The 26139-nt window shown below is 56.8% G+C and overlaps 1 protein-coding gene across 18 annotated transcripts in view; it reads right to left on the bottom strand.

Moving 5' to 3' along the window:
* The window catches only part of SRCIN1 (SRC kinase signaling inhibitor 1), an 81746-nt gene that overhangs the window by 15510 nt on the left and 40097 nt on the right, over window positions 1–26139 (bottom strand). For 15 of the 18 annotated variants that reach the window (XM_069877206.1, XM_069877205.1, XM_069877204.1 and 12 more), the window contains 5 exons: window positions 17263–17286; window positions 2263–2455; window positions 1798–1996; window positions 1538–1631; window positions 296–1125 (listed from right to left, as the gene is read on the bottom strand). In XM_069877206.1, the coding sequence (XP_069733307.1) occupies window positions 296–1125; window positions 1538–1631; window positions 1798–1996; window positions 2263–2455; window positions 17263–17286 (1340 nt within the window). Of the gene's footprint in view, window positions 1–295; window positions 1126–1537; window positions 1632–1797; window positions 1997–2262; window positions 2456–8659; window positions 8794–17262; window positions 17287–26139 lie in introns of those variants that run through there. The other 3 variants (XM_069877200.1, XM_069877214.1, XM_069877213.1) reach the window with 2 other exon arrangements.

Genomic DNA, 26139 nt, shown 5'->3' with positions numbered 1-26139 from the left:
GGGACATCGGGGAGGTGGCAGTGCTGTCACCAGCCTACATCCACCCCACTCATTTCCTCTTTCTTCTTCCCTCCAGCTACCCCAAATCGCTCCCCTCTGCCCTGAACAGCTTCGTCATCCAGCCTGGCACCTCTGCCGATGGGGCAAAGCCTTCCTCTGCTCTTCCTCTACCTCCCCAGGGTCAAGAGTTGGACTCAACGGTCCTTGTGGGTCCCTTCCATTCTATGATTCTGTGATAGACGAGCACCCGAGCAGCAAAGCTCACATCCAGGGGCGGGTGGGTGCTCCTCCTCACCTTGTTTCCGTGTCCTTGGCTGGTCCAGGGGAGCCGAATGCCGAGAGCGGGCGATCGCCAGGGCCGGGAAACAGCTCCGGAGGGCCGGAGGAGCTGGGGTTGCGTGGCTTGTTGACGGGGCTCTCCATGAAGACGGAGGAGCAGGAGTCCTTGCGGAAGGACTGACGGACAGGCGAGGAGCGGCTGGGGGGTCCCGAGTAAGGGCTGTGCGGGCTCTGCCCTGGCTGCACGTCCACCAGCCGCCCCTCAGCCATCTTCTGTGGGGATGAGGGGGGCATGCGGAAACCCAAGCCGGGAGCGTATGTGTCGCTGTAAATGGGCGCGTTGGGCTTGTACAGACTGTCCTCCAGCTCCGTCTGCAAGGCGGCTGCCGAGTAGGTGCTGAGGGAGCGAACGGAGCCCCGCTTGTACAGCCCCCCCGAGTAGCCGAAAGGGTCTCCCATGCCAGCCAAGGACTGGGTGGAGGTGATGCTGAGCCGCCCCTCGTGCACCATGCCGTAGGGATCAGCGTACAGCCCCTCGTTCTTCACCAACACCACGTTCTTCCCGGCTAGATCTTCATCCGGCTTCACGTCGCGGCGCTCCAGGATGGCGCTGGGGCTGGGCGAGACGCCCTGAGCGGGGGGCAGGTTGGAGAGACGCTCGCTGTGGTGGACGGGGCTGCCGGCGTAGGAGGGCGGGCGGCCCCCGCTGTAGGACATGCGGGAGCGGGATGGCGACGAGGACTGGAGCACCGGCGGAGGGGACCCCGAGGTGAGGTGGGAAGCTGGGGACATGTTGTTCAGGCGGCGGGTGGGAGAAGACTCCCTTGACGTGTACACCATCTCCCTCTGAAGAAAAGTGGGGAGAGGGGTCAGCATCCCCATGAGCTGGACCCCTGCTCTCGCCCTGCCAGGACCCTCCTGCATCACCCCCTCCAAGGACCAAGATCTGCAGCTCCTGCATCTTCACCTGGCCTTGATAAACAACAGCTCCCTCCTTCCCACCCAGGAGAGGGATGATTTATTCTGATGAATCCCCTAATTATCATGTTTATTACCCTGCTGTCAGGCCCCAAACATCCATTCTTTTAAAGTAACACTTCAGAATGCTGGAACCGGGCAAGACGAATGAGGGTCATTACTCCTTCCACAAACACACGCAATTACCAGTCCCTGTCTCCATCACTTTGTTTCTGTTCTTGGTCCCAGCCTCCCAGGTACCCCCACATCACAGGTTCTCCCCGTGACACCCCCTTCTTACCCTCAGGTCACCGTTGGTGATGTGCGAGGCTGGGAAGGAGGCGTAAAGTGGCTCTTTCCGGTAGATTTTAATGATGCTTCTATCCTGGATGTCACTGAAAGGAGAGGCAGAGCCATGAGCATCCGCACCCCAGCAAGTCCAAGCCATGGGACTGCACCCACTCCTACCCTTCTGCTTTCATCCCATTAATTTCCTTGCTCATTATGCTTTAAACAAAGGAAAATCAATCTCTGGTGGATTTCTGAGCCCCACGCTCTCACCGGACATCTTCCAGCTCATAGAAGACGTTGCGGGACTCGTCCTTGATGAGGATGGCGGTGTTGGGAGACTTCAGCATCCCCATGGTGAGTTTCTGGGGGAACATGTGGACGATGAGGGCGTGCAGAGTGTCCATGCTGCTGATCTCGTGGGTGATGTGGACGCGCCTCGTCTCATCCCCAAACTGCAGGAAAAGGACCCCTGCAAACAGAGGGAGCGGAAAGCGGTGAGGAGGGCTCACACCCCTTCTCCGCAAAGGCTAGGGGACCTCTGAGGCACCCAAGCTCATCCCTGGAGCAGCGAGGCTGAAGGCAGCCTCCCTCAGCCCCCCTGCACAGTGCCCTCTGCCCCTTCTGAGGTTATTTGTGGAGATCCAAACCAATCCCACACCCGGAACACGCCCACAGAGGCTGGTAGAGATGTTTGCTTGTGCTCGTGCGGGTTCGTGCTCCCCATCCCAGGAGTACCTGGCGATCGCAGCTTCGTCTGGCTGGTGGACCGGGACAAGGGCAAGCTCTGCCGGAACCGGTTCATCCTGTTGAAGCCCAGAGGCAGCTCCGCTTCTGACATGGTTTCCAAGGATTCGGCCGAGGCAAAGGAGAGTTTAGCTTGATCGGCTAAGCCAGGCTGGGAGCCCTGGGAGTGCCGGGAGCTCCTCGTCTGGAAAGGGAGAAGGGGAGAGGTCAGAGCAGAGCTGTGCTGGGTACCCCAACCCTGGTCACTGCCCTGGATGCAGCCGTGTGCTGCTCCTGCTTTTCCTCCAGCGCCTGGTGCTGGGTCAGGAAGGCTCAGGTGAGGCTGAGCTGCATCCAGGGGTGCTGAGTCCTCCATCCCAATCTGAGCCAGCTCACCAACATCGTCCAGACATGGTGCCAGCTCGAGGCATCCTCCATCTCCTGCTCTAAGCACGTACATCCATTCACTGTCCCCTTGTCTCCTGCAATTTCTCGCTCACGTTTTCCCCTCCAGGCTGGCAACGCTCTGCTTTTCAAAGCCTCCCGGTGCCATTCCAGGCATCTTTGAGTTTCCCCACTCGAAATAAAGCCAGCGCTCGCAGGCTGGTGCCAGAACCTGGGCTCGCATGCAAGCACTGGAGTAACCTTAGCAATTACAGGAGGTTACACATCCATTACGCCAATGAACCAGCTCCTGGGAAACATAAATGCCCGGCTTATTCTGGAAGCAAAGCAGCGGCAAGGTTTATGGCTGCCTGAGCCGGGGGGAAAGTAATGGCTTTGGCTTTATAGCAGTGAAAATTTAATACACCAGGAGTCCAATTTCACACGGCCAAGCGTGCATCCACTACGGAAAGGTTCATGCTACGGACACCGGCTTTCTGCATAAACAGCTCCGACCACGCCGCTGGGTCCCTGTGCTGCAGGTCCCTGCCCAGCAGCAGAGCGAACGCTGCCTGTCGATACCCTGAAACACACGGCTTCATCTTCCAGCTCCGTGTTCAACGCTGGCAAATCAAACCGAGCGAACAAACAGCTCCCGGGGTGTGGAAAAGACAGCGTGGAAGGGACAACAGCTCCAGTTTAAACCCAAAAAGGAAAATCAATATGAAATGATAACAGCCATCACCATTATTTAAATTAGACATTAATTGGAGGATTTAATTAATCCGGCGGGGCGGGGTTTGCTAGGACTTGAAATGTTCTCGCTGTAGCTAATTGCTGGAAAATTGACTGCTTAGTTGGGTTGTTGTTGTTTTAGCACAAAGCACGCTGGCAGCGCAGATGCTCCAAGTCTTACACCAAGAAAGGGAAGCAGGAATGGACCCAGCCCAGAGCCTCCACCACCTCCACGCACGGAGGGCCAGGGGAGCTTTGCAGCAGGTAAAGATGCTGCAGGGAACAGAGGGTGATGGAGAGACCCCATCTCCTCTCCCCGTGCCCGTCATGCAGAATTTTGGGGTGTAGGAGCTGGTTTTTGGGGCTCCCTGCCCTTGTTCCCTGGGAAACCTCGAGTGCTTGTGGTTCCCCATCTCTGCTGTCTCATCCTGGGCGTGCGGTGCTGTCCACCGGTCCCATCTCCATTCATCTCCGTCCGCTCCGCTCCCTTCAAGCCCCTCTAGCAGAGCCCACATCTGGGCTGGGCTCTAACAGCTGCTGAGAAGTCACACGAGGTGACAAAAGACCTTTGGCTCCCACCCCTCTGTCCCCAGGGTGTGTTTTGTCTGCAGAAAATAATCATAAAGAGAAACGGATTTAACCAAGGTTGGGGGGAACCTCTGCTTCTCCCTCCCCGTGGCACAACCGGATGGCAGGGACCTCGTTGCCACATTGCATCCTTGTTGCTAAGGGCTGGTGTGGGGTGTGTGCCCCTTGTACAACACCCCAACGCACCACAGCCCCTATGGAACAACCCCTTGACACATCACAGTTCCAGCAACCCCTACAGAACACAGCCCCAACAGTCCCTGCATCCCACAGGGTCACTGCAGGAGCTGCTCTGCTCCAGGTGAGACCAGACTCTTCCTGCCTTCTGTCCCTGCCCCTGGGTTGCAGCTGACCTCAAGTAATTAAGCTCATCTGATGGAGCTAATTATGGCATCAGTAAGGAAAAAAAGGGCAAGATGGCAATTAATGGATTTTTAGCCCAGAAGGGACCATTCTGGCCTGATGCTCAGTGCAATGAGCTCTCCCAGCCCAAGCAGGGACCCAGCGATCCCTCAAAGCCCTCGCTGGTACCAAGGTGAGAGCTGCACCACTCCCCTCTGCAGCCCTCGCTGCAGGGCACCCCCATAGCCACAAGACCCTCTAGGGCACGGGCACCTCTGCAGGTGTGGGACCCTCCATTGCCGTGCACAGGACACCCGCGTACCTTGGGACAACCTAGGGATGGTGGAGAGACGGAAAGGGCAGACCCTGTGGTGGGAGGGGGACCCCACATGCTCCGGGGTCTCTGCCATGTCTTGCCTGTGGCTATTTTGGTCACACCTACTGAGCCCTGCAGCCACAGGACCTGGGCATATGTGGAGCCCTGCAGCCACGGGACTCAGGTGCCCATGGAGCAGTGGGACCTGGGTGCCTGTGAAGTCCTGCAGCTGCAGAACCCAGGTGCCCGTGGAGCCCTGCAGCCACGGGACCCAGGTGCCCGTGGAGCCCTAAAGCCACAGAACCCGGGTGCCCATGGAGCAGTAGGACCTGGGTGCCCATGGAGCCCTGCAGCTGCAGAACCCAGGTGCCCACAGAGCCCTGCAGCCACAGGACCCAGGTGCCCATGGAGCAGTGGGACCTGGGTGCCTGTGAAGCCCTGCAGCTGCAGAAACTAGGTGCCCATGAAGCCCTGCAGCCACAGGACTCAGGTGCCCATGGAGCAGTGGGACCTGGGTGCCCACAGAATCCTACAGCCGCAGAACCCAGGTGCCCACAGAGCTCTGCAGCCACGGGACCCAGGTGCCCATGGAGCAGTAGGACCAGGGTGTCCACAGAGCCCTGCAGCCACAGGACCCAAGTGCTCATGGAGCAGTGGGACCTGGGTGCCCATGGAGCCCTGCAGCTGCAGAACCCAGGTGCCCATGGAGCCCTGCAGCCGCAGAACCCAGATGCCCATGGAACAGTGGAACCTGGGTGCCCATGGAGCCCTGCAGCCACAGAACCCAGGTGCCCATGGAGCAGTGGGACCTGGGTGCCTGTGAAGCCCTGCAGCCGCAGAACCCAGGTGCCCATGGAGCCCTGCAGCCACGGGACCCAGATCCCCATTGAACAGTGGGACCTGGGTGCCCATGGAGCCCTGCAGCCACAAAACCCAGGTGCCCATGGAGCCCTGCAGCCATAGAACCCAGATCCCCATGGAACAGTGGAACCTGGGTGCCCATGGAGCCCTGCAGCCACGGGACCCAGGTGCCCATGGAACAGTGGGACCTGGGTGCCCATGGAACCCTGCAGCCGCAGGACCCAGATGCCCATGGAGCCCTGCAGCAGCAGCAGGGAACCGAAATGCACAGCGAGGGGGAAGCAGGGCGGCTGCTCCGTCCTTGGCTTCCAGCAGACCATTAATGAGCTGACTCGGAGGGAATTGTTTTTCATTGCTCTGCCTCGCTAATGACTTCGCCCGGTATAAGATAATACGTTAACTGACAACTCAGCCCCCACACATCCTGCCTCCCACCCTTGCCACCGGCTGCTGCTGCTGCGCCACGGCAGCCCCCAACCAACGTGGCTCTGCTCCCCACAAGTCCCATTCACAGCACTGGTGGCCCTTCCAGTGTAGGCAGGACCTGATCACAATCCTCAAGGCCACGGCTCACCCTGAGTGTCTTGGGATGCAACACTCCCACACAGCTTCACCCACCACCATGGAGTCTAACATGAGTGCCTGGACCCCTGCTTTGCTGGAGATACTTTGGGAAGGGCCCAATCCTGCCTTGTTGGGTGCCACTTTGGGATGAACAGTGCCTGGAACTGCCTGTGCCAGTGTCTGCGTTGACAGGATGGATGTTCCCTGCTGTCCTGGGGAACCCATCACCCCTCTGAGTGCTGCCCTGCTGCCCATGTGGAGGAGGGGGCATCATAGAATCACTGAGGTTGGAAAAGCCCTCTAAGATCACCCAGTCCAACCATCAGCCCAACACCACTGAGCCTGCTAAACCACGTCCTGAAGCACCACAGGCACACGCTTTTTGAACTCCTCCAGGGAAGGAGATCATCCAACTCCAATCCCCCTGCCATGGGCAGGGACACCTCCCGCTGGATCCAGTTGCTCTGAGCCCTATCCAACCCACCCTCAAACACCTTTAGGATGGGTACAGGATAAACCCCAGTGCCTTGCAGGAAGATGCCCAAAACCCTAGACCCCCAGCCTGCGAGCAAAGGCATCTTGCCCCCTGTTTCTCAGTTATGCCTCCCCAGGGGCAGTTTTGCCCGAGCTTAAGAGACCCACACAAAGGGCTCGATCTCCTGCACCTCCAGGAGAGCCCGATGTCCCCTCCGAGCACCAAGATCTTTCTTTGTGGCATCTGAAACCCACCTGTGATAGCAGTGAGAAGGCAGAGGGGAGAGGATGCAGCTCTCCCGCTTGCTGTCCCTGTGCTGCAGCGATGCCACGCTGGGAAATGACCCATTTCTTGCTGAATCAGCATCGCAGCTCAGGGTTAAAACAGCACAGGATGAAATCTGCCTAGGCGTGATCCTCAGCTCAGGGGGAGCAGCAGCAGCATCTCCCTCAAGCCCAGCACCTGCCCCGCACCACAGCTCGGAGCATGGGAAGCAGCAGGTTCACGGGCAGAGCATGAAGGGAAGGCAAAAGAATGCAGCTGCCCAAAAGCAAAACAAAAGCCATTCAAGGTCACGGCGCAGCGGTGCGGGAGCTCTGGCCGCAGCTGGCACCGCGGGCAGGAAAGGCGTCGAGCAGCTAGCTTTGGGGAGGGTGATGGGCGTCAAGGTCAGGGCCACCGCAGCCTGCCCTGGGGAAGAAACCTGCTTGCTCTCTGCCGGGGAGCAGTTTAAAGCCCCTGGAGCCTCCTGCGTGCTAGAGCAGAGGAAATCGTGCTGGTGCAGAAGCATCAGCAAAGCCTTTCCACCCTGGGAGTGCACGGTGGGTGCTGTTATGGTGATTCTCCCCGTGAAAAACCCACTCACCAAGCAGTCAGCTCCTCCCCAGACTCCTCCTGGGGAAGGCAGCAGGGACACCCCAACGCTGGCAGGGAGAGGAGCATCCCCAGCCTCTCTACACCTCTTACATAAAAGATGTGGGATGCGGAACACGGGGAGACATGGGGGCTTTTGTCTTTTATCTCCCCAGAGCTAAAAGAAGATACAATTAAGTGATTCTTTTAGCTCCTAAACCTCCCAAATGTCCCTTCACTGTCAGTGCGAAAGCAGCTTCATTATATCTGCCTGGCTAGATAAGGATGCTTCTCTCCTCCTTCTGTCTCCTCCCTTCTTCTTGTCCCCATCTCTTCCTCCCCTCTTCCACAACACTCCAATATCCCCCTCTCCACTCCAACGTCACCCTCTCCAGCTTTGCAGGTTGAATACTCAGGAAGAGAGGGAAAGCTTTGAGGTGCCACCAGTGTTTGGGGACCTGGGCAGGAGTGGAGTTGTCCCGCTGGACGTAGTGGTGATGGGCACCGCTATCCCGCTGGAGCAGGGGCAAGCGGGAGAGTTGGTTGGTCTCGAAGGAGAGCAAAGAATCATAGAATCATAGAATAACCAGGTTGGAAGAGACCCAGAAGATCATCGAGTCCAACCATACGACCAGGGGGAAGAGAAGGAGAGTTGGAGAGGAGTGGAGGGGCAGGGGCCACAGAGGAGAGTGGTAAAAGGAGGTTGGAGGGAGCAGAGGAGCAGCTTGGGACCTCCCAGAGGGCACTGAAAAGAAGATAGGAGAAAATAAACAAAAGATATGTGGGGGAAGGGATGGAGCAGGACACTCTGCAGCTGCTCCCATGCAAAACTCGAAGCTACCAGAGCTCATTGATATTTCCAGTCACTTCCTAAGACGGGAAGCGAGCCTGACCCTGCCAAGAGGCCCTCGGAGATGGAATAGAGGGTTTGTCACAGCGGAGACAGTCGAGCACCTCGCTCCTACCCATGGTGGGCTCTAAAGGTGATGTCAAACTTGACCTGAAGAGCAAGCAGCCATTTCAGGTCCGTTTCTACCTGACCCCTCTGTACATCACGCAGCCTGCGATGCTCAGGGGCGTTGCAGCTATGGTAAGAACATTATTTGCAACAAGGAGATCAGGCAGTAGCCGAGAGGTCTCTGAGCACCCTGCTGGGGCACGTGGCTCCTCGTCCCTTGACCCAGCACCCAGCCCAGCTCAGCCCAAGCTCTACAGCAGAGAAGCCACCCCCTCTCCCTGCCCCAAAACCAACCGGCACAGCCAGAACACAGCCCACAATCGCCGATACAGACCTGTACTCGCAGCTGGATGAGCCCTCGCTGTGCTAAAGCCACAGGCAGCGCCTGGCACTGAGCTCAGCCTCCCCCCGGGGTCCTGTTGTCACCAGGTGAAGCTGCACCGGATGGCTGATGCGGGGCTGGGTGCGGAGGCAGCCCCGGGACTCCCCAGCTCACGCTCCATCCTGCCCCATCAGCAGGGATGATGCACTGGAGCACGTGGGGGGAGGCTGGGCATCGCCCTTGCAGGGGTAGAAGGAGCCCTGCAAAGGTCCCGGGCAGCCAGGCTGCTCTGCCACGCTGCCACTGCCCCAGCTCTGCTCTCGCTGCATCCCCTCTGCTGTGCCAAACCATGGGGATAAAGGCAAGGGGCCCCTAAAATCCACTCTGGCCAGCTTGGGAAACAGCTGGCACGGACCTGGCAGGACCAGCCCTGGGCAAAGCAACACAACTGGTTATTTACCGAGTACATAAACCCTCAGTTCCAGCCTCTGGTTGGACACTGATCTGGATTAATTCTTCCTAATCCCCCTCTCATCATTTAATCCAACATCTCACCGCAGGTCCCATCTGGTGGTGTGCTGAGCTCTTGGGGTGGGCGCTGGGGCTCAGCCGTGCTAAAGATGCTGAGATCCCACTGGCATCCAGCTGCGACGCTGGGAGCAGGGAAGGATGTTCGGGCATCGCTGCTGTGTGGATGCTTGAGCCATCGGTGACCCGTGCTGGGAGTCACTCCCGGCTCCTGCTGTGGGACCAGGGTGAGGTGAGCTGCTGCATCGTCCTGTGCCATCTCCTGGCACAGCACCCTCAGAGCCGGTGCTGGAGGAGCCATGGGAAAGGGGAAGGACATGGAGCCATTGGAGCGAGTCCCGAGGAGGCCACGGCAATGATCTGAGGGCTGGAGCACCTCCTGCATGAGGACAGGCTGAAAGAGTTGCAGTTGTTCAGCCTGGAGAAGGCTCTGTGGAGACCTCAGAGCAGCTCCTAGGACTGCAAGGGACTCCAGGAAGGCTGGGGAGGGGCTCTTGATCAGGGAGGGCCAAGATAGGGCAGGGGCAATGGTTTTCAGCTGAAAGAGATTGAGATGATTAAGGTGAGATCCTGGGAGAAACGTCTTGCTGTGAGGGTGGGGAGGCTCAGGTTGCCCAGAGCAGTGGTGGCTGCTCCATCCCTGGGGATGCTCAAGGCCAGGTTGGATGGAGGTTTGAGCACCCTGTGTCTGCGGAGCATCCCTCGGGGAAGGTCTCCCCCTGTGGAGCCTGGGATGCTCTCAATGCCTGGATGCTGGAAAAGTGGAAGAGGCAGCAATGGGGACCCCGGCCCTGCTGGACCCCCCTTGATGAGCAGCCCCTTAGGGTGTGCAGGGAATCAGGACCCGAGCGTTGGGTGCTCATCTCTGCCTGCCAGCGAGGGTCAGCAGCGAATAAAGCTGTTAGCAAAGCTGGGAGAAAAACAACATCTGTCCCTCCCGCAGCTCCGCTTCTGTCAACGTTTCCAAGGGAAATTTTAATTGAAATTTGAAACTTCTTTTTTTTGAAGCAGCTCTGAGAGCTCTTGCAGAGAGAGAGGCAGGAGAAGGAGGGAGGGATTGGCAGTTACGGTGTCCTGCAGTGTTGCCTCCCACCATATCTCTGCCTGCCTGACCCCATCACATCACCAGGGGGGTGATGGTGACCCTCATCTCATCACAAGACTGGTTCCTCCTGATTGCCTGGGGCGATCATTCAGTCCAGCCCTCAGCAAGGTGGTACCTGCCCTTCCCTCCCTCTGAGATGCCGAGATGAGAACCCACCACCTCGATCCCCTCGTGAGCCCCAGTAAAGGCTGGAGGGGCTCCCGAAGGCGAGGAGGGCTGTGTCCCTGGGTGTGGAACAGTGGAGCCTTGAAGAATGAACACCAGTTGGTGTCTGAAGGACTCCTTTTGTATTCCCCAGCCAGTTCACACCACCAGGAGCCTGGTCACCACCTGAAGCAGCTCTGACCCCTCTGCAAACAAACCGATGCCAGCACATCACAAACCACTCCATTCATTCATTTATTCATTCTGAATGAACTCCACTCATCTTTAATTATTGATGCTTCCAGAAAGTGAATCAGCAAAGAGCTGCCAGCTGGTTTGTAAGAGGAGCAGAGCCCAGGTAATCGGACACTTGCCCAGCAGGCACCTCCTCATCTCAGGTCTGGCTGCAAATCCCTCCCCAGGAGCATCCCTAGCTGGGCACTTGGGCATCGTCTCCTCAACCTGGGTATCAGCTCTTGAGCTTCTTCAGTTGCAGACAGGGCAGCCCAGGTGCCACCTTCCTCCCACACATCTCAGCTCAGGTGCTTGGCCTCAGTGAGCAGAAGCCCCTCTACATCCTCATACAGGCATTTCACACCAATTCCACCAGCCAGGAGCCCTGAACTTCAGCAAAGCCTCCATGCAGGGAGAGATTTCCAGCTGCCCAGCTCCCGTCTCCTGAGATGGAAGAGGCAGGAGCTGCCCAGATGGGAAGAAAAGGAGGGAAAATCAGAGGCACACAGAATTCTGGAATGGTTTGGGTTGGAAAGGACCTTAAAGCCCATCCAGTTCCACCCCTGCCCTGGGCAGGGACACCTCCCACTGGATCAGGGGCTCCAAGCCCCATCCAACCTGGCCTTGAACCCCTCCAGGGATGGGGCAGCCACCCCTGCTCTGGGCAACCTGGGCCAGGGACTCCCCACCTATATCATAAGGAATTTCTCCCTAATGTTTTACCTAAATCTTCTCCCTTTCAATTTAAAGCCATTCCTCCTTGTCCTATCACCACATTCCCTTGTAAGAAGCCCCTCCCCAGCTTTCCTGGAGCCCCTTTCAGCGCTGGAAGCTGCTCTAAGGTCTCCCCAGAGCCTTCTCTCCTCCAGGCTGAACAACCCCAACTCTCTCAGCCTGATGGGAGGTAACTGGGGCTGCAGCAGCAAAGGTGGAAGAAATTAGAGGCGCAGGGTGCTCTGAGCATCCTAGGAAGGGATGTCCTACAATTCTCCCCCATCCAAGGGGGCTGCAGCCTCTCCATCCCCCTCCATCCCCCCCCCATCTCTCCCTCCGCCTCGGTCTCGCCGCCAAATTACAAGCGTACCGCTCACGGCAGCAATAATTCATCCGACATCTAATGCTCAACATTTTGTCAGGATTATCCCGATTAACCCAGAATTAATCCTGATCTCAATGTTAACAGGATTAGCGTTAAAATCGGATTAGGGTTTTTTTAAACCGGACCCCTTGACTAAAGCAAGGGACCTTCCCCTCCAGATGTGCCCAGCCTGCTACCGGCAGCCAGATGTGAGCGGGACCCAGACAGGAGCTCAGTCCCCTGCGACGGGCCCCACACAGGGGTGAAACGAAGCACCCCTGCAAGCATCTCCGTGCCACCAGCATCCATTGCACCCGCCCTACAAAGCACAAGAGCCACCTGCCCTCAGATGGTGCTGAGCAGGAACATCGAGATGTTAGATTTCCAAGCACAAAACACCCTTTTGCCCTCAGACACAGCCCTCTTGGCTCCACAGGGGACATGGGTGGCTGCTTGTCCCCTCGTCGCATTTTTTCCCCTTCCTGCCGGCACCAACAGCCTTCACCTGCCTGATGAATATTTAAAAGCCTGGATCCTCTGCAGGCTCATAAATATTGACGGCTGCTGGTTGATCGCCGCTGTGGTGGTCCCTCTCCATCCCTCTCTGGGCGCTGAGCAGCAAGCTTGTCAGCATCCCTGTGCCTGGCAGATGGGAATGGGATGCCTGGATGGGAAAAGGTGGCTCTGAGAGCTGTTCCCTTCATGGCATCATCCAGCCACGCTGAGGACTCTGCGTTCGGCCCCGAAACCACACGCTTTGTTCCCAACACCAGTCTTGCTGCCAGCAGTGGGGCAGCAGAAGGTCCTGGTGCCCAGGATGGGACCAGCCCTGGGTAAGGGGACACATCGTGACCACTGATCCTCATCTCCTAGCACTGGGTGCAACCCTGGCTGCCGCAGGAAGGTTAATCATTAACCTCAGCAAAGGCAGCCGTGTGTTTTATTCCTGGAGTTGTTTTCCCAGTGCCTTGACCAAGCACATCCAGCCCAGCATCCCTGGGGAGAGGAGCATCCCTGCCATGAGACCCTGTCCAAACAGATGGGGGGGGGTCCAGAAACGGGGTGATCCAGCACCTCTGCTGAGGCTGAGGTGGTCCCAGGGGATGGATTTTGGAGGGGGATGTGGCAGAAGATACTTTTGGGGGTGAGGGGGTCAGTCCTGCCTCTGCCCCTGCTACCTCAACCCCCCATGGATGTTCACCCCAGCCACCCTCTTCCTCGCTGGGGCTGAGCAGCAGCCGCCTTCGCTCCCTGCTCTCTGGTGATGCTGCTTTGTGTGACAGCATCTTCCAAAAATAAGCAAATTACTGCATCCTTCAGGGACGCCGGCGGATGGGAAACAAAGCCAAGTGTGAGAAAGCAGCAGAAAGGGGATGAGGGAGAAGGGATGAGCCCTTGCCAAGGATCACGGGGCTGCAGCCACAGAGGGAAGGGAGCCAGTATGGGCTACAGACCAGCAGGGACACTCGCGTTGGCAGCATTAGTGACAGGGGCATCACGGTGACAGCTGACAAGGCTCAGCTCTTCGGCATTTGAAGCATGATTTGCTTTAACAGCCGTATACAAGGAGGCCGGGCTCTGGTTAACATGTGCGAGTGCCTCTCGGGGGGAAAAAAAAGGCTCAGAAGGGTTGGTTTGAAGTGCAAAAAAAAAAAACCCAACCAGCTTCAGCAGCAACAGCTGGGGGTAAACAGAGCCCCAAATACGGGACACGGGCACAGATGATGCCGCAGGTCATGCTTGTGCATCTCCCCTGGGAATCTCAAACAAGCCACCTAGTCCCACCGTGCCTCAGTTTCCCCATCTCTATGCCAAGGGCGCTCCTCTCATCCCTGCTGTGCTAATAAATAGTGATAACAGCCACAATCAACACATAACCCGGCGCTGGAGAGCAGCTCCCGTGGGCAGATCAAACAACACAAATGCCCCAAAAGCAGTGAGAAAGCAAAAGCTGGCGCTCAGCTGCTCTCCCCTCCTGGGGACACCTCAACACCCTCCTCCTGTGAGCAATAAACCATTCTGCAGCAAACGCGGGTCCCCGAGGAGCGCGGTGGATGCCAAGGCCACCGGGAGGGCGTGGGGAGGAGGGCTGGTGCAGGAGCAGCAGGATTACAGGAGCTAAGCCTGCCTGGTATTTGCTCGTCTCTTGCAAGCAAATATCGCTGCCCGCCTCTGCTACCGGCTGGGCAAACACCGCGAGTCCCCAGGCTGCTGGCGAGAGGGAGAAGGCTCCTGCTAAGGAGACGAGGCGTTCCTGGGAAGCTCATGCCATGGCCATGCTGGAGGAAGCAGAAACACTGCCCCAGTCAAGCCAAAAACTCTGCTGCTGGAGCAGGAGCCGTGCAGTCACAGAATCATAGAATCATGGGTTGGAAGGGACCTCAAAGCCCACCCAGTTCCACCCCGGCCACGGGCAGGGACACCTCCCACTGGATCAGGGGCTCCAAGCCCCATCCAACCTGGCCTTGAACCCCTCCAGGGATGGGGCAGCCACCCCTGCTCTGGGCAACCTGGGCCAGGGCCTCCCCACCCTCACAGGGAAACATTTCTCCCCAAGATCTCATCTCAATCTCCCCTCTTGCAGCTCAAAACCATTTGCCCCTCATCCTTTATCCCTGATCAAGAGCCCCTCCCAGCTTTCCTGTAGCCCCTTTCAGGCTCTAAGGTCTCCCCAGAAGCTACAGCAAAACACAGGTGACAGCCCTAGATGCTTGTTTTAAGGCAAACATGTATTGTCCCACTCCTTTTTCTCTCCCACATCCTAGTCATTTTGTTCCCCGCTAGCTTTTGCTTTAGTTCCTTTGATGTTCTTTTAAAGTCCTGGCACCAAAGGAGCTCTTACCAGGCTCTGCCTCCAGTTCTTCCCATTCCTCCTCCAGCCCACAAGTGACAGCCAGGAGCCAGCCCACCCCCTGCATCCGCACAGCGGGGTCCCCAGCCCGGTACTGCCTCATCGCTCTCCGCAGAGGGGCCCCCTCTCTGCTGCATCATAGAATCATAGAACCATAGAATCATAGAATAATCAGGTTGGAAAAGACCCACCGGATCATCGAGTCCAACCATTCCCATCAATCACTAACCCATGTCCCTCAGCATCTCATCCACCCGTCCCTTAAACCCCTCCAGGGAAGGGGACTCAACCCCCTCCCTGGGCAGCCTCGGACAGGGACCAGTGACCCTTTCTGTGAAAAATTTTTTCCTAATGTTCAGCCTGAACCTCCCCTGGTGGAGCTTGAGGCCATTCCCTCTCGTCCTGTCCCCTGTCCCTTGGGAGAAGAGCCCAGCTCCCTCCTCTCCACAACCTCCTCTCAGGGAGTTGCAGAGAGCAATGAGGTCTCCCCTCAGCCTCCTCTTCTCCAGGCTAAACACCCCCAGCTCTCTCAGACGCTCCTCTTCTTCTCCAGCCCCCTCACCAGCTTCGTTGCTCTTCTCTGGTCTCACTCCAGAGCCTCAACATCCTTCTTGTGGTGAGGGGCCCAGAACTGACCCCAGGATTCGAGGAGCGGTCTCCCCAGTGCCGAGTCCAGAGGGAGAAGAACCTCCCTGGACCTGGTGTCCCCAGTGGCAGCTGGACACAGATAGTGAACCTAAAGGGGCATGAAAATTTTATTTCGGGGAGAGAGCAACAGGGAGGCAAGAAGCTTTCCCAGCTGAAGGCCAAGCCTGCAGCTCCACAAGACCCCAGGGGACACAGGTGGCCTCGAGGAAGCCCCCAGCACCTGCTTGCCGGGCTCAGCATCCCCGCAGGGCTCTCTAGGGACAAACCATCCCCGGCTGCTCAGCCTCATGCCCCACTTGGTAGCGAGGTCAGGCAGCTGGGAGCCTCCCTCAGCTGGGAATCGCAGGGCGATTTAACCCGTAACGCATTCCCACAGCCGTGGAAGATGTTCTGTTTGCAACACAAAGTGCTTCCAGGCTGGGGTGGAAAAATGTGGAGCTATAGAAAATATAGAAAACGCACCCTCTGTGGCCACAACCCCCCACCTGCTGCTGAGGAGGAATCCTCCAGGGCTGGTGGCACTTAAAGTTCACCCCCATTTAATTTCTTACTTACAAACTATGGGGAAAAACCCCACTCTGAGGCTATTGTGCCTCCCTCCCCAGCCCCAGGAATTCTTCCGAGAGCACATGGCTGAACCCGGCTGGTGAGAACCCAGACAGCTGAATATTTAGGGAGCCGCAGCTCGCACGCGTTTTCCACTTCAAGAATGAGAACTCGGAACAAGTGCACATATTCTGCATTTTACGACTCCTCCGCTGCCAACCAAGGCAAGCGGCTGTTTCTTCCATCGGAAGAGCAAACCCACCAGGGACAACACGCCAAGGTCATCCAGCAACACGCCTGACCTTGAAGCGTTGCCACCGCATCCCTGGGCGAGGAGGAGGGAGGCAGGGGAGCTGTGATGATGCGTAAGTCTCCCTGCTAGACAATAGGGCAACTGTTTGCGAGGTGCTGGCAGGAGCCACCAGGCAGGCACAGACCCTCGGTGCTGCCAACAGACTCAACGTCAGAATCATAGAATCACCAGGATCCCCCTTTGTGCGTAGCCTGGAAAAGGTGGGTTTAGGCACAAAGATCCAGCACAGCAAAAGCTGATATCTCCATTCTGCTTCTCTTGCAGCAGACGAACAGGCTGGTACCGTAACGCTCAAGCAACAGAGGAGAGGATGGAGATGGAGACGTGATGGGCAACGCAGGACAGAGCTGCCCCTTCCTCCCAGCAGGGCTCAACACTAGCTGAACAAATAACTTTGCTTGTCCCTTGACAGCCAAACACAAGCCAGGGTTTGGAGTCTGGCACAGTATTCACCTTGGAAAGACTGTTCCTCCTCCCTCTCCGCCAACCCCACCTCCTGCGAGGTGGGATACAGCCCAGCTTCAGGGAGCAACATGCCAGCATCCCCCATCCAAGATGCCCAAGCTCGTCTGCCCACCAGCATGCGATCGACCCGGGGTCTCCAGGGAACGAGGGGCTCAGGAGAGAAAGGTGCGGAGCCCAAAGGTGGATGTGGTGCAGCTAAGAGACCGACACAGCATGCGATGGGCAGCACGGCAGGTCCCAGTGCTCCAGCGGGAGGGACGGGCTTTGCCTCTGAGGAGGAGGCTGGAAATCACAGCAACCCTGTTATCTCTGCCTGGAAGCAGGCACCTGGATGGAGCTCCACAGGTGGATTTCTAACCCCATCCATATAGGCTCTTTCCTACCCCTTTCCCAGAATTAAGATCTCTGCTGCAATGAAATAATCCTAGAGCAGCAGGATTTGACCATGGGGTGATAGTGGTCCAGGACAGGGATTCATCCCTCTCAGACAATGGGTTTGTACCTGCACAACAACTCGACCCCAAACATCCTTCTCATGAGCTTAAAGTGCTGCTGAGCTGAGAACAAACTACTCGGGCACAGGAATCTTCAACAAAAAAAACCAAACCCAAGCTCCCGCCCCCATAAACAGACACAGAGATGAGGCGAGGGTGGAAAAGTGCATGCATTTCAAACAGAGGCAGGAAAAATTAGGAATACTGACCTTAAAGCTCCAGTAGTTGGGTTGCTAACGAAAAAATAAAACAACAAAACAAAAGAAAAAAAAAATACCATTAAGATTCTGGCTTGACTTTCGTTTTCCTTTTGAGAATTGTTGACTTTAAACTGCGACATTAAACCTGCTCTCGTTTCGGCTTCGAGTCCCCTCCCAACGGGTTGCTTAAGTTTCATGCTGCTAAGAGCCAGGAAAGGGCATGCGGGATCGTGCGAGCAGGCAGGGCCGGCGATGGGTATTGAATGCAGAGCGGGGTGCAAGGTAACCTCAGCAGAGCAAAGCGGGGAGCAGGATGGTAGCCCAGCATCACTACTGGTTGCCCACAGCATCCTGGCACGCGCCGGTCAGGCTGCAGCCCTGGGAGTCGGTGCTGGAAGTCAGAATGATTTTCATTTTTGAAAGGATCTTCCAATCCCTGCTCTTTGCCCTGGTGCCTCCCTTTGCTGCTTCTTCGCAGGGCTCGTGCTGGTGTCAAGCCAATCTGCTACAGCGAATGATGGGAGCTGGCATCGCTCACAGCCCAGCAAAGCTGGAGAGCTCGAGAGCTTCTTTCTCCCAAGTCAACCCCTGATAATCACCAGCGGGAGCATCCCGAGGATGCTCGGAGCTGCGGCTCACTGAGATACTCACTATCGGGCAGCGCAGGGGTTACCAACTCGGGCCCCCCTCCCAGGGCAGCACTGGGCTCGCACAGCCAGGACGGGGCTGCAGGAGCCCAGCGAGTCCTCACGGAGGGAGTGAGAGCATCCCAGGGTCGAGCATCCCCAGCACATCACTCAGCTGGATGGGGACCAGCGAGCTTTCCACTGCTGTGGGCAACACAAAGCACTGCAGGGCATGCGCGCGGCACAGCAGCATCGCAAGTAGCTTCATCCCACCCCAAGGCTGGTCCCCTAACAGCCAGGCAGCAGCACCCTGGCTCCAGCTGCGCCCCGAGATCGTGTTCAGGAGGCAGGAAAGAAGTTAGAGGTGGTGACAAGAAGTTATGAACCACCTTGCTGGGGAGGGAAGCATTTTGATATCAACGGGATGTGCAGCTGATGGGTGGGGTGGGTGAAATGGGTGCGGAGCAGCTTTTGTCCCAACGGTCTTTTTATTGGGATCAAAGTCCTTCACTGCTCTTTTCTTCCCTTTTACGTCCACCTGTCACCTTGCTTTTTAACAGCACCTCTTTCCCCACCACATTCCCTGTGGCTGCAAACCTAGTTTGTTACTTAGAGGAGAACTATTGCTTGATTATTACTATTATTTTAAACACAAAGCAAGCTCCCACACCAAGCTCCTAGTCCCCATCAGTCCCTGCAATGCCCCGTGGCTGCCAAGGAGTCTCCTATCCCAGCGCTCTGGGAGCAGAGGAAGAAGTTGCAATCATTAGACCATCCAGGACTATTTATCCAAGGACTTTAACAAGCCACTGGTAGATTTGCTGCTGGGGTATTAACCCTTCTGCTCATAAGATAAAGAGATGTCTATGTGCATAACCATCAATTCACTCGTTAGACTCAACCCAAGCACCAGCAGGATGCTCTCATTCCAATTCAAGACGCGGTTCGCATTAATATTCCATAGGACATCGGGAGACCCAGACCAAGTCCTGCCTCAAACACACAAAAACTGTTTTAAAAGTGATTTAAGTCAAATAAGAGCAGTGTTTTCATGCAGACAAGCCTCAAGGCACAAAGGTCTTTTCCAAGGGCACACCGTGACTCAGAAGCAGAACCAGAAATAGAAGTCCAGAGCCGCGATTACCAGGCACCATTAGATAACAACCAGCAGGATCCAAGCCTATCCTGGGCACATAAAGCTTTTCCAAAACGCTTGAAAGCAAGAAACTGCCTCAGAATGCAGTTGGGTACTAAACGAAGCCATCCATCGTATCAAGCAATTAATGCGCCAGCTGCATCAGCAGCGCTTTGCAGCCTGAGCTCCTGGTGCAGGATGCTGGGTGCAAGATGCTGGGGGCCAGATGGTGGGGGCAAGATGCCAGGCATGGGATGCTGGGGACAAGATCATAGAATCATAGAATAACCAGGTTGGAAGAGACCCATCTCATCATCAAGTCCAACCATTCCCTTCAATCACTAACCCATGTCCCTCAGCACCTCGTCCACCCGGCCCTTAAACCCCTCCAGGGAAGGGGACTCAACCCCCTCCCTGGGCAGCCTCTGCCACTGCCCAATCACCCTTTCCATGAAAAATTTTTTCCTAATTTTCATTCCTAAACTTCCCCTGGTGCAGCTTGAGGCCATTCCCTCTCGTCCTGTCCCCTGTCCCTTGGGAGAAGAGCCCAGCTCCCTCCTCTCCACAACCTCCTCTCAGGGAGTTGCAGAGAGCAATGAGGTCTCCCCTCAGCCTCCTCTTCTCCAGGCTAAACCCCCCCAGCTCTCTCAGACGCTCTCTCAGACGCTCCAGCCCCTTCTCCAGCTTCGTTGCTCTTCTCTGGACTCACTCCAGAGCCTCAACATCAAGATGCTGGGGACAAAGCGAGGCTGGGAGCGCTGGTACCCACCCGGCTGCGCACAGGGCAAAGCTCAGATTGCAGCGTTGCCGTGGGTCAAACCAAAGCATCTGAGCCTGGGCAGAAGCTCAGCTGCTGTAGCTGCATGCCCAGCATTGTGCTCCTCCTCAGTGCCAAGGGAAACAAGAGCCCATCTCACTGTCTCCAAGAGGTGAGCAGGATTGCAAGCAGCTCCTGAAGGGTTTGACGTGCCGTGCTTTGATTCGGAAACATCTCGCGTTAAAGCTGCACAGGGCAGCAGTTTTGTAACTGTGCTTCTGCTCTCACCCAGACTCCCCAAGGCAAGACTGGGATGCTGCCTCCAAGCAAAGTCTACACGAGGGACCCTTAATAAACCACAACTGATGTCAACAGGACAAGATTAAATCCTTCATCCCCTTCCCTTGCCAGACTCGTAGCTGGTTCTCCCCACCAGTGCACCCAGGCAAGAGAGGGGGACAGGAGACTCCCACCCGAGATCCCTGGAGGCACGGACATGCTGCCTCACACAGGGATGCTCACCCCCTCTGAACTCCTTTGTGTTTGAATGGTTGCAATGAGCCTCAACAATCAGATTGGATATTTTAGTCAAATACTCCAAGCACTGCCAGAAAACTTGTGGTCAAACCAGTCTGTTCCACTTCCCAAGGGGCCACGACCCAGTCTGTGGTAGGAGATGATGCTCCTGACTTCTTCCTTCTGTGCCTCTTCTTCCCCCCCCTCCAAGCTCTTTATTTTGCTGTGGCAGAGTCGCAGTGATTTTTCTCAGACCCTGATATTACTGATCCTATCTTGTGGCAGCCCTTGGTCTGCATTTTATTTATTATTTTAGGATGACTGGACAGGCTTATCACAAAGTCCATAAATTACATCCCCACCACACACAACCACTCCACATCAAACCGGCGATGAGCTTGTCTGAACCCCAAGTGCCGTGGGAGAGAATCGAGAATGTTCTGGAAGAGATTGGGGCTGGTTAGCATGACCTGGAGCAAGCACCAGGATGGCACAGCATCCATCCTCCCCCAGATCCCTGGATCCCTGGATCCCGTGAGCATGTGGGACCCCCAAGCAGAGCTCTGCCTGCAGTGAGGCTGGATGGGGAACAGGTTGAACGAGGATCTGAGCAACCTGATCCAGTGGAAGGTGTTCCTGCCCATGGGAGGGGGTTGAAACTGGATGGGCTTTGAGATGGGTTGTTCAGCCTGGAGAAGAGGAGGCTGAGGGGAGACCTCACTGCTCTCTGCAACTCCCTGAAAGGAGGTTGTGGAGAGGAGGGAGCTGGGCTCTTCTTCCAAGGGACAGGATGAGAGGGAATGGCCTCAAGCTCCACTGGGGGAGGTTCAGGCTGGACATGAGGAAAAAATATTTCATGGAAAGGGTGATTGGGCACTGGCAGAGGCTGCCGAGGGAGGTGGTTGAGTCACCTTCCCTGGAGATGTTTAAGGGACGGGTGGACAAGGTGCTGAGGGACATGGTTTAGTGATTGATGGGAACGGTTGGACTCGATGACCTGGTGAGTCTTTTCCAACCTGGTGATTCTATGATTCTATGATCCTTTCCAACTCAAACCATTCCATGGTTCAACGACATGGGGTGCGCTGCCTGCACTCAGCTGAGAGGCAGGGCTGGCCAGGGCTGACAATCTGGTGCCATCTGCCAGGGCCAAGCAGGCGATGGACACCACCACACAGACCTTTCGGGGGCTCCATCTGTCCTTTCAGGCGCTCAGCAGGAGCAGGGCTCAGCACCGGCGCTTTGTCCAGCCCGTTGCACACTTAGCCCATCCTCCATCCCCCCCAAATCTCCCAAAGCGCAAAAGGATGCGTTCCCATAGCACAAGTGCTCGTTCTGGCAGGGACAGAGGTCAAGGGCAGCACAAGCAACCACAGCTTTTAACGCAGCCACCTCCCAGCAGCTTCCCCAACGCAGCGGACAGAGCAGGGACAGGGACCCTGTGAGCATCGCGGCAGCCGGCCAGGATGGCAAGGGTGGATTTGTGCAGAGAGAAGGGTAGAAGAGAGGGCCAAGGTAGAATTAACATATCGCTGGCTCTTCAAAAGCATCAAAGGGAGATAATGGTCTGAGAGAGGATTTGAAGCGACAGCCTTGTTACAACCGATAAAGCAGGCAGCTCTCTCGCAGCAGAGCCGTGCAGAAGGTATGAAGAATTACAAAGGCTGAGATCATAATTACAATGAAAGTCATGTCCACGATACTGCAAAGCGATGGACTCACTAGGGCTGGGGCCCTCCCAAAGCACCATCGTGTGCACACGTGTGTGCGCTTAGGAGCTGGAGCACACGTGCAAGCACGAAATGGAGGTTGAGCACCTCCCGTGAGCCCAAAGCCACGAGGGAACCCACGCACACACAAAACTTGGAGAGATGCCCCCACATCCACACGCACGGAAGCTGTAGAAGAGAGCAAAGCAGAGCTGGGGGAACGGAGAGAAGAACATCACGTAGTTAAGCTCAACCAAAAGGAATAGTCTTTGTGATTGTCCCAGAAGAGCGGGAGGTGAATGAAATCCAAGCAAGTCGCTGCCTCCACCGAGGCTGGCTTCCCCTGGTAAGCAATTACAACACAAATCTGTTCGTGATTAACAAGGCAGGACTGGATGTGTCCCTCTAAAATGGACAGCGGCAGCATCCCCAGCACGTTCCACCAAAGGGAGGGACGCAGGCAGCTCCATTGGCTTTTTAATTAACTCCTTTTCAGTTCTAGTTTCTGATGGAGTCCCCCCTCAGGCACAATGTCTTGACAAACAAAAACCTCCTTGAAAAATAACAGTAAAGTGAATTTAATCGGTTTCTCCTTATTAAAGCTTTTTAATGCTTTTCAGCACAAGAGAAAGTGAATTAAAGTGGAAATAGCAAACTGCCAAGATAGAGTTGAGCGCAAACAGTAACCAGACAGAGTGGAGAGCGGCGGAGTGTCTGTGCATTGCAGATACCGGCATCTGAGCTCTCGCAGTTATTGCAAAAGGACTTCTCAAACCTGAGCATCCCAGCACACAGGAGAGAGACAAGACAGGATGCAGGAAGGCTGGGTTTGCTTCCCATCAGAGCTGGGCTCCTACGGGGCTGTGGTAAGCCATCCAGCCCAGACCCTACTGGGAAAAGAGCAGCAGGGCACATGCTTTGCTGCTCCTCTTCCAGGCACAGGCATCTTTAAGCAGGGACTTGGGTTTTCGTAGAATCATGGAATCACCAGGTTGGAAGAGATCCACCGGATCATTGAGTCCAACCATTCCCATCAATCACTAACCCATGTCCCTCATCACCTCGTCCACCCGTCCCTTAAACCCCTCCAGGGAAGGGGACTCAACCCCTTCCCTGGGTAGCCTCTGCCAGTGCCCAATGACACCTTCTGTGAACAATTTTTTCCTAATGTTCAGCCTAAACCTCCCCTGGCAGAGTTTTCCTACACCCTCCTCTGGTCCCCAGCCCAAAGAGGCTCTGGTGGCCACCAAGAGATGTCCTCAGAGATGCCACAGCAGGATGTCACAGGGAGCTGATGTCAAGCATCACGGACAGACCCCTGGCCCAACTGCACAGCTCAAAGTTTGCCTGGGACTGCACGGAGCCAGCCAGCCCTCCTGGGGAGCTTTGTCACCTCTCCAGCAGCAATGACAGCCTTGACCTACAACGCAGTGTCTCGAAGGCAGCCCAGGTGATATCAGAGCACAAACACCTTTGGATATCAGTGGATTTGCACTCCTGACCCTTACTCAAGTCGCCCCCTTTCCCGATGCCAACACAAAGCGGATCAGCAGCACCTGTTTGTAACGACGCATCAGGACAAATGCTCTGCTGAGCTGCAGCCACACAACTGCCTGCTCGGGCTATAAAACCTCCTTTCTGCAGCCTCCCCATCCAAGGTCAGGGAACCCTCTTGCGCTGCAGGTTCCCTGGGCTCTGAGCTTGGTGCTCAGCACTCCCCACCTTGCTCATGATGGGGAGAGGGGGGCATCTCTGCCCCATCGCTGCAGGAGCAAGGCAGCAGCTGAGAGGCTGAGGTCTCCTTCACCCTCCAGCCCACTCCCAGGGGGAAGGGAGGGTGGCCAGGGAGCAGGACCCAAGGTTTTTGGGGACGAAGGCAGGGAAAGCGAGGAGAAGTTGGGCAGCTCAGATTGCAAGGTAGCTATGGCAACGGCACGGTGTAGGTGGACCAACACAATAGGGATGTGCAAGGTAAACCCGGCTGCTGCACGCATCCAGCTGCTCCCCACTGCACACAGCCAGCACCGGCCAGGAACAGCACCAGGAGCCAACCCTCGCGAGCTTTGGGGTGACCTCCACCCTCCATCAGGTGCCTCCAGGCCTCGGGAAGCTCATCTCTGCAGGCTGGGAAATCCTAATGCCCATGGCAAGGAGGGTCAGATCCTCTGCAGCATCCCCTGGACCTCTCGGTCCTGCAGACCTGCAGGCACTGCAACCACCTCCCGGGGAAGCTGCAGCAGCCGCGTCCCCCCACGCCTCGCACCGCAGGGTCCCTGGGGGACCAGCACCCTGGGGTGCAGCGGAGGTGGCTACCCCCGTCTTGTTCAGCCAGCAGCAAAGCTCGGAGGGCAGAGGGCAGCGGCACAGCAGCTGATGGAGACCAACCTGTCCTTCTGCACTCCCTACCCAACGCTGCCAGCGCTGCTGGAGCCAGGTCTGCATCAGCTGCCCTGCTGGCTGCTGCAGCTTTTTGGCGTTCCCTCTCCTAAGCCTGCTCAGCGCCAGCCCAGCACGGTGACACGAGGGAGGCAGCAGACTGAGGTCATCGTGCAAGGAATCCTGAGGCCATCGTGCAAGGAACCCTGAGGCCGTCGTGCAAGGAATCCCGAGGCCGTTGTGCAAGGAACCCCGAGGCCATCGCGCAAAAAGAGGCAAATTTGGGTTAGGAAACAGGAAACTTTGGGCAGCAGGGAAGGGATGGACGCACACGTTCACATCGCTGGAAAAGCAGGAATATGCGCACACCCCTTCCAGGCTCACTGCCCCGATGGCAGCACCGGCACCACACACCCCAGAAGGAATGGGAAGCGTTGGGAGCCCAAGTATGCCGTGCTGACACTGGGATGGAGTCAGATACAAGCCCTGATGGGCATCCACAGGGTATCTCCCTGCTGGATTGGACCACGGGCTCGTTAACACCCTCCCTGTGGCTGCCACCAACGTGGCCGTATTCATTACCCACTTCTCAGGGACTCAAGATCCTCTTTCTCCCTGCTCCGTGCACAAACCCCAAGGAGAAGTGGGGTGACCCACAGACCTTTCCATGACTCCTAGCTCCCAAAGACCTGATTCCCAGCCAAGCTGTGGGCCAGGTCTCTTTTAACCAGCCAGGAATTGCTCCCAGTAGGGGGAAAAAGAAGAGAATCGATAGCAACAGCTCTGGCTGCAGTCATAAGGACACACACATGCTCGGTCATGTTACTCCTGACAGCCACGCACGCTCTCTTCCACCATTACAGTCGTTTGCAATGGTTCACAATGTGCTCCACCTCCAGAGACCAAGATTGGATGTCCAACACAGCAAGGAAGGTCCCCGTTCCTTGCTCCCACTGCCCCAGTGAGCTCCCACCAACTGGGCAGCGTTCACAAGCCACCGTCACCACTGGTTTTTGCAAAAGCAGAGCGCCCAGGTACTCCACACTCTGTCTGTGTCCCCAGGTACCACATGAGGATAAGACAGATGCCAACCTCACACCGAAGCCACAGGCACCTTGCTGTGTGCCCAGCTCCACAGCCTTTCGGGGGGCCGGAGCGAGATGCTGCCAGGCTGCTCCTCCCGTTGCGGAGACCCCGGTCACCAGCAGGGCTGGATATTTGCCCCAGGGGGTCCTCGTGGTGCCGGCAGGTCCCCCCTCAGAAGGATGCTTGGCCAAGCAAGCTGGAGGCAAGACCAGCCCCTGCATGGCACAGGGATGCTGCTTGCCCAGGCCACCATCTGCCCCTCTCTGGGTGCCCACAGCGCAGCCCTAAAAGAGGAGAGGGGAGCAGCATCCCCTGCAGAGGGACAGGGGACAAGTGGGGCTCCCCAGAGAAAATGGGGGCTGGCACAGGCACTGCTGGGGGCTCCGCATGGCCCCGTGAGCTCTGGGGGTGCAGGGTGAGCCCCCTCCACTGCTGCAACGAAGGGCAACGCAGGGACCGTGACACCCACAAACAACAACGAGCATAGGAGGGGAGGGAACCCCAGGAAAGAGGAAGGAGCAAGGGAGTGTTGGGGGGAACTGGGGGTGCAATGGGGCAGGGGTGGGTGCTGGGGGTGCAAATGAAGCAAGACGGGGGCTGGAGGGAATTTGGGGCTGGAAGGAAAGGGGAAGGGTTGTCCCAGCCCTGGGGCTGAGTCCACAGGCAGGGGAAGGGCATGGA

The sequence above is a fragment of the Phaenicophaeus curvirostris genome, chromosome 26 (genome assembly GCF_032191515.1).
Source record: "Phaenicophaeus curvirostris isolate KB17595 chromosome 26, BPBGC_Pcur_1.0, whole genome shotgun sequence".
Classification (NCBI taxonomy): domain Eukaryota; kingdom Metazoa; phylum Chordata; class Aves; order Cuculiformes; family Cuculidae; genus Phaenicophaeus; species Phaenicophaeus curvirostris.
The sequence above is the reverse complement of the archived record's forward strand: the minus strand, read 5'-3'. Positions and strand labels throughout refer to the sequence as shown.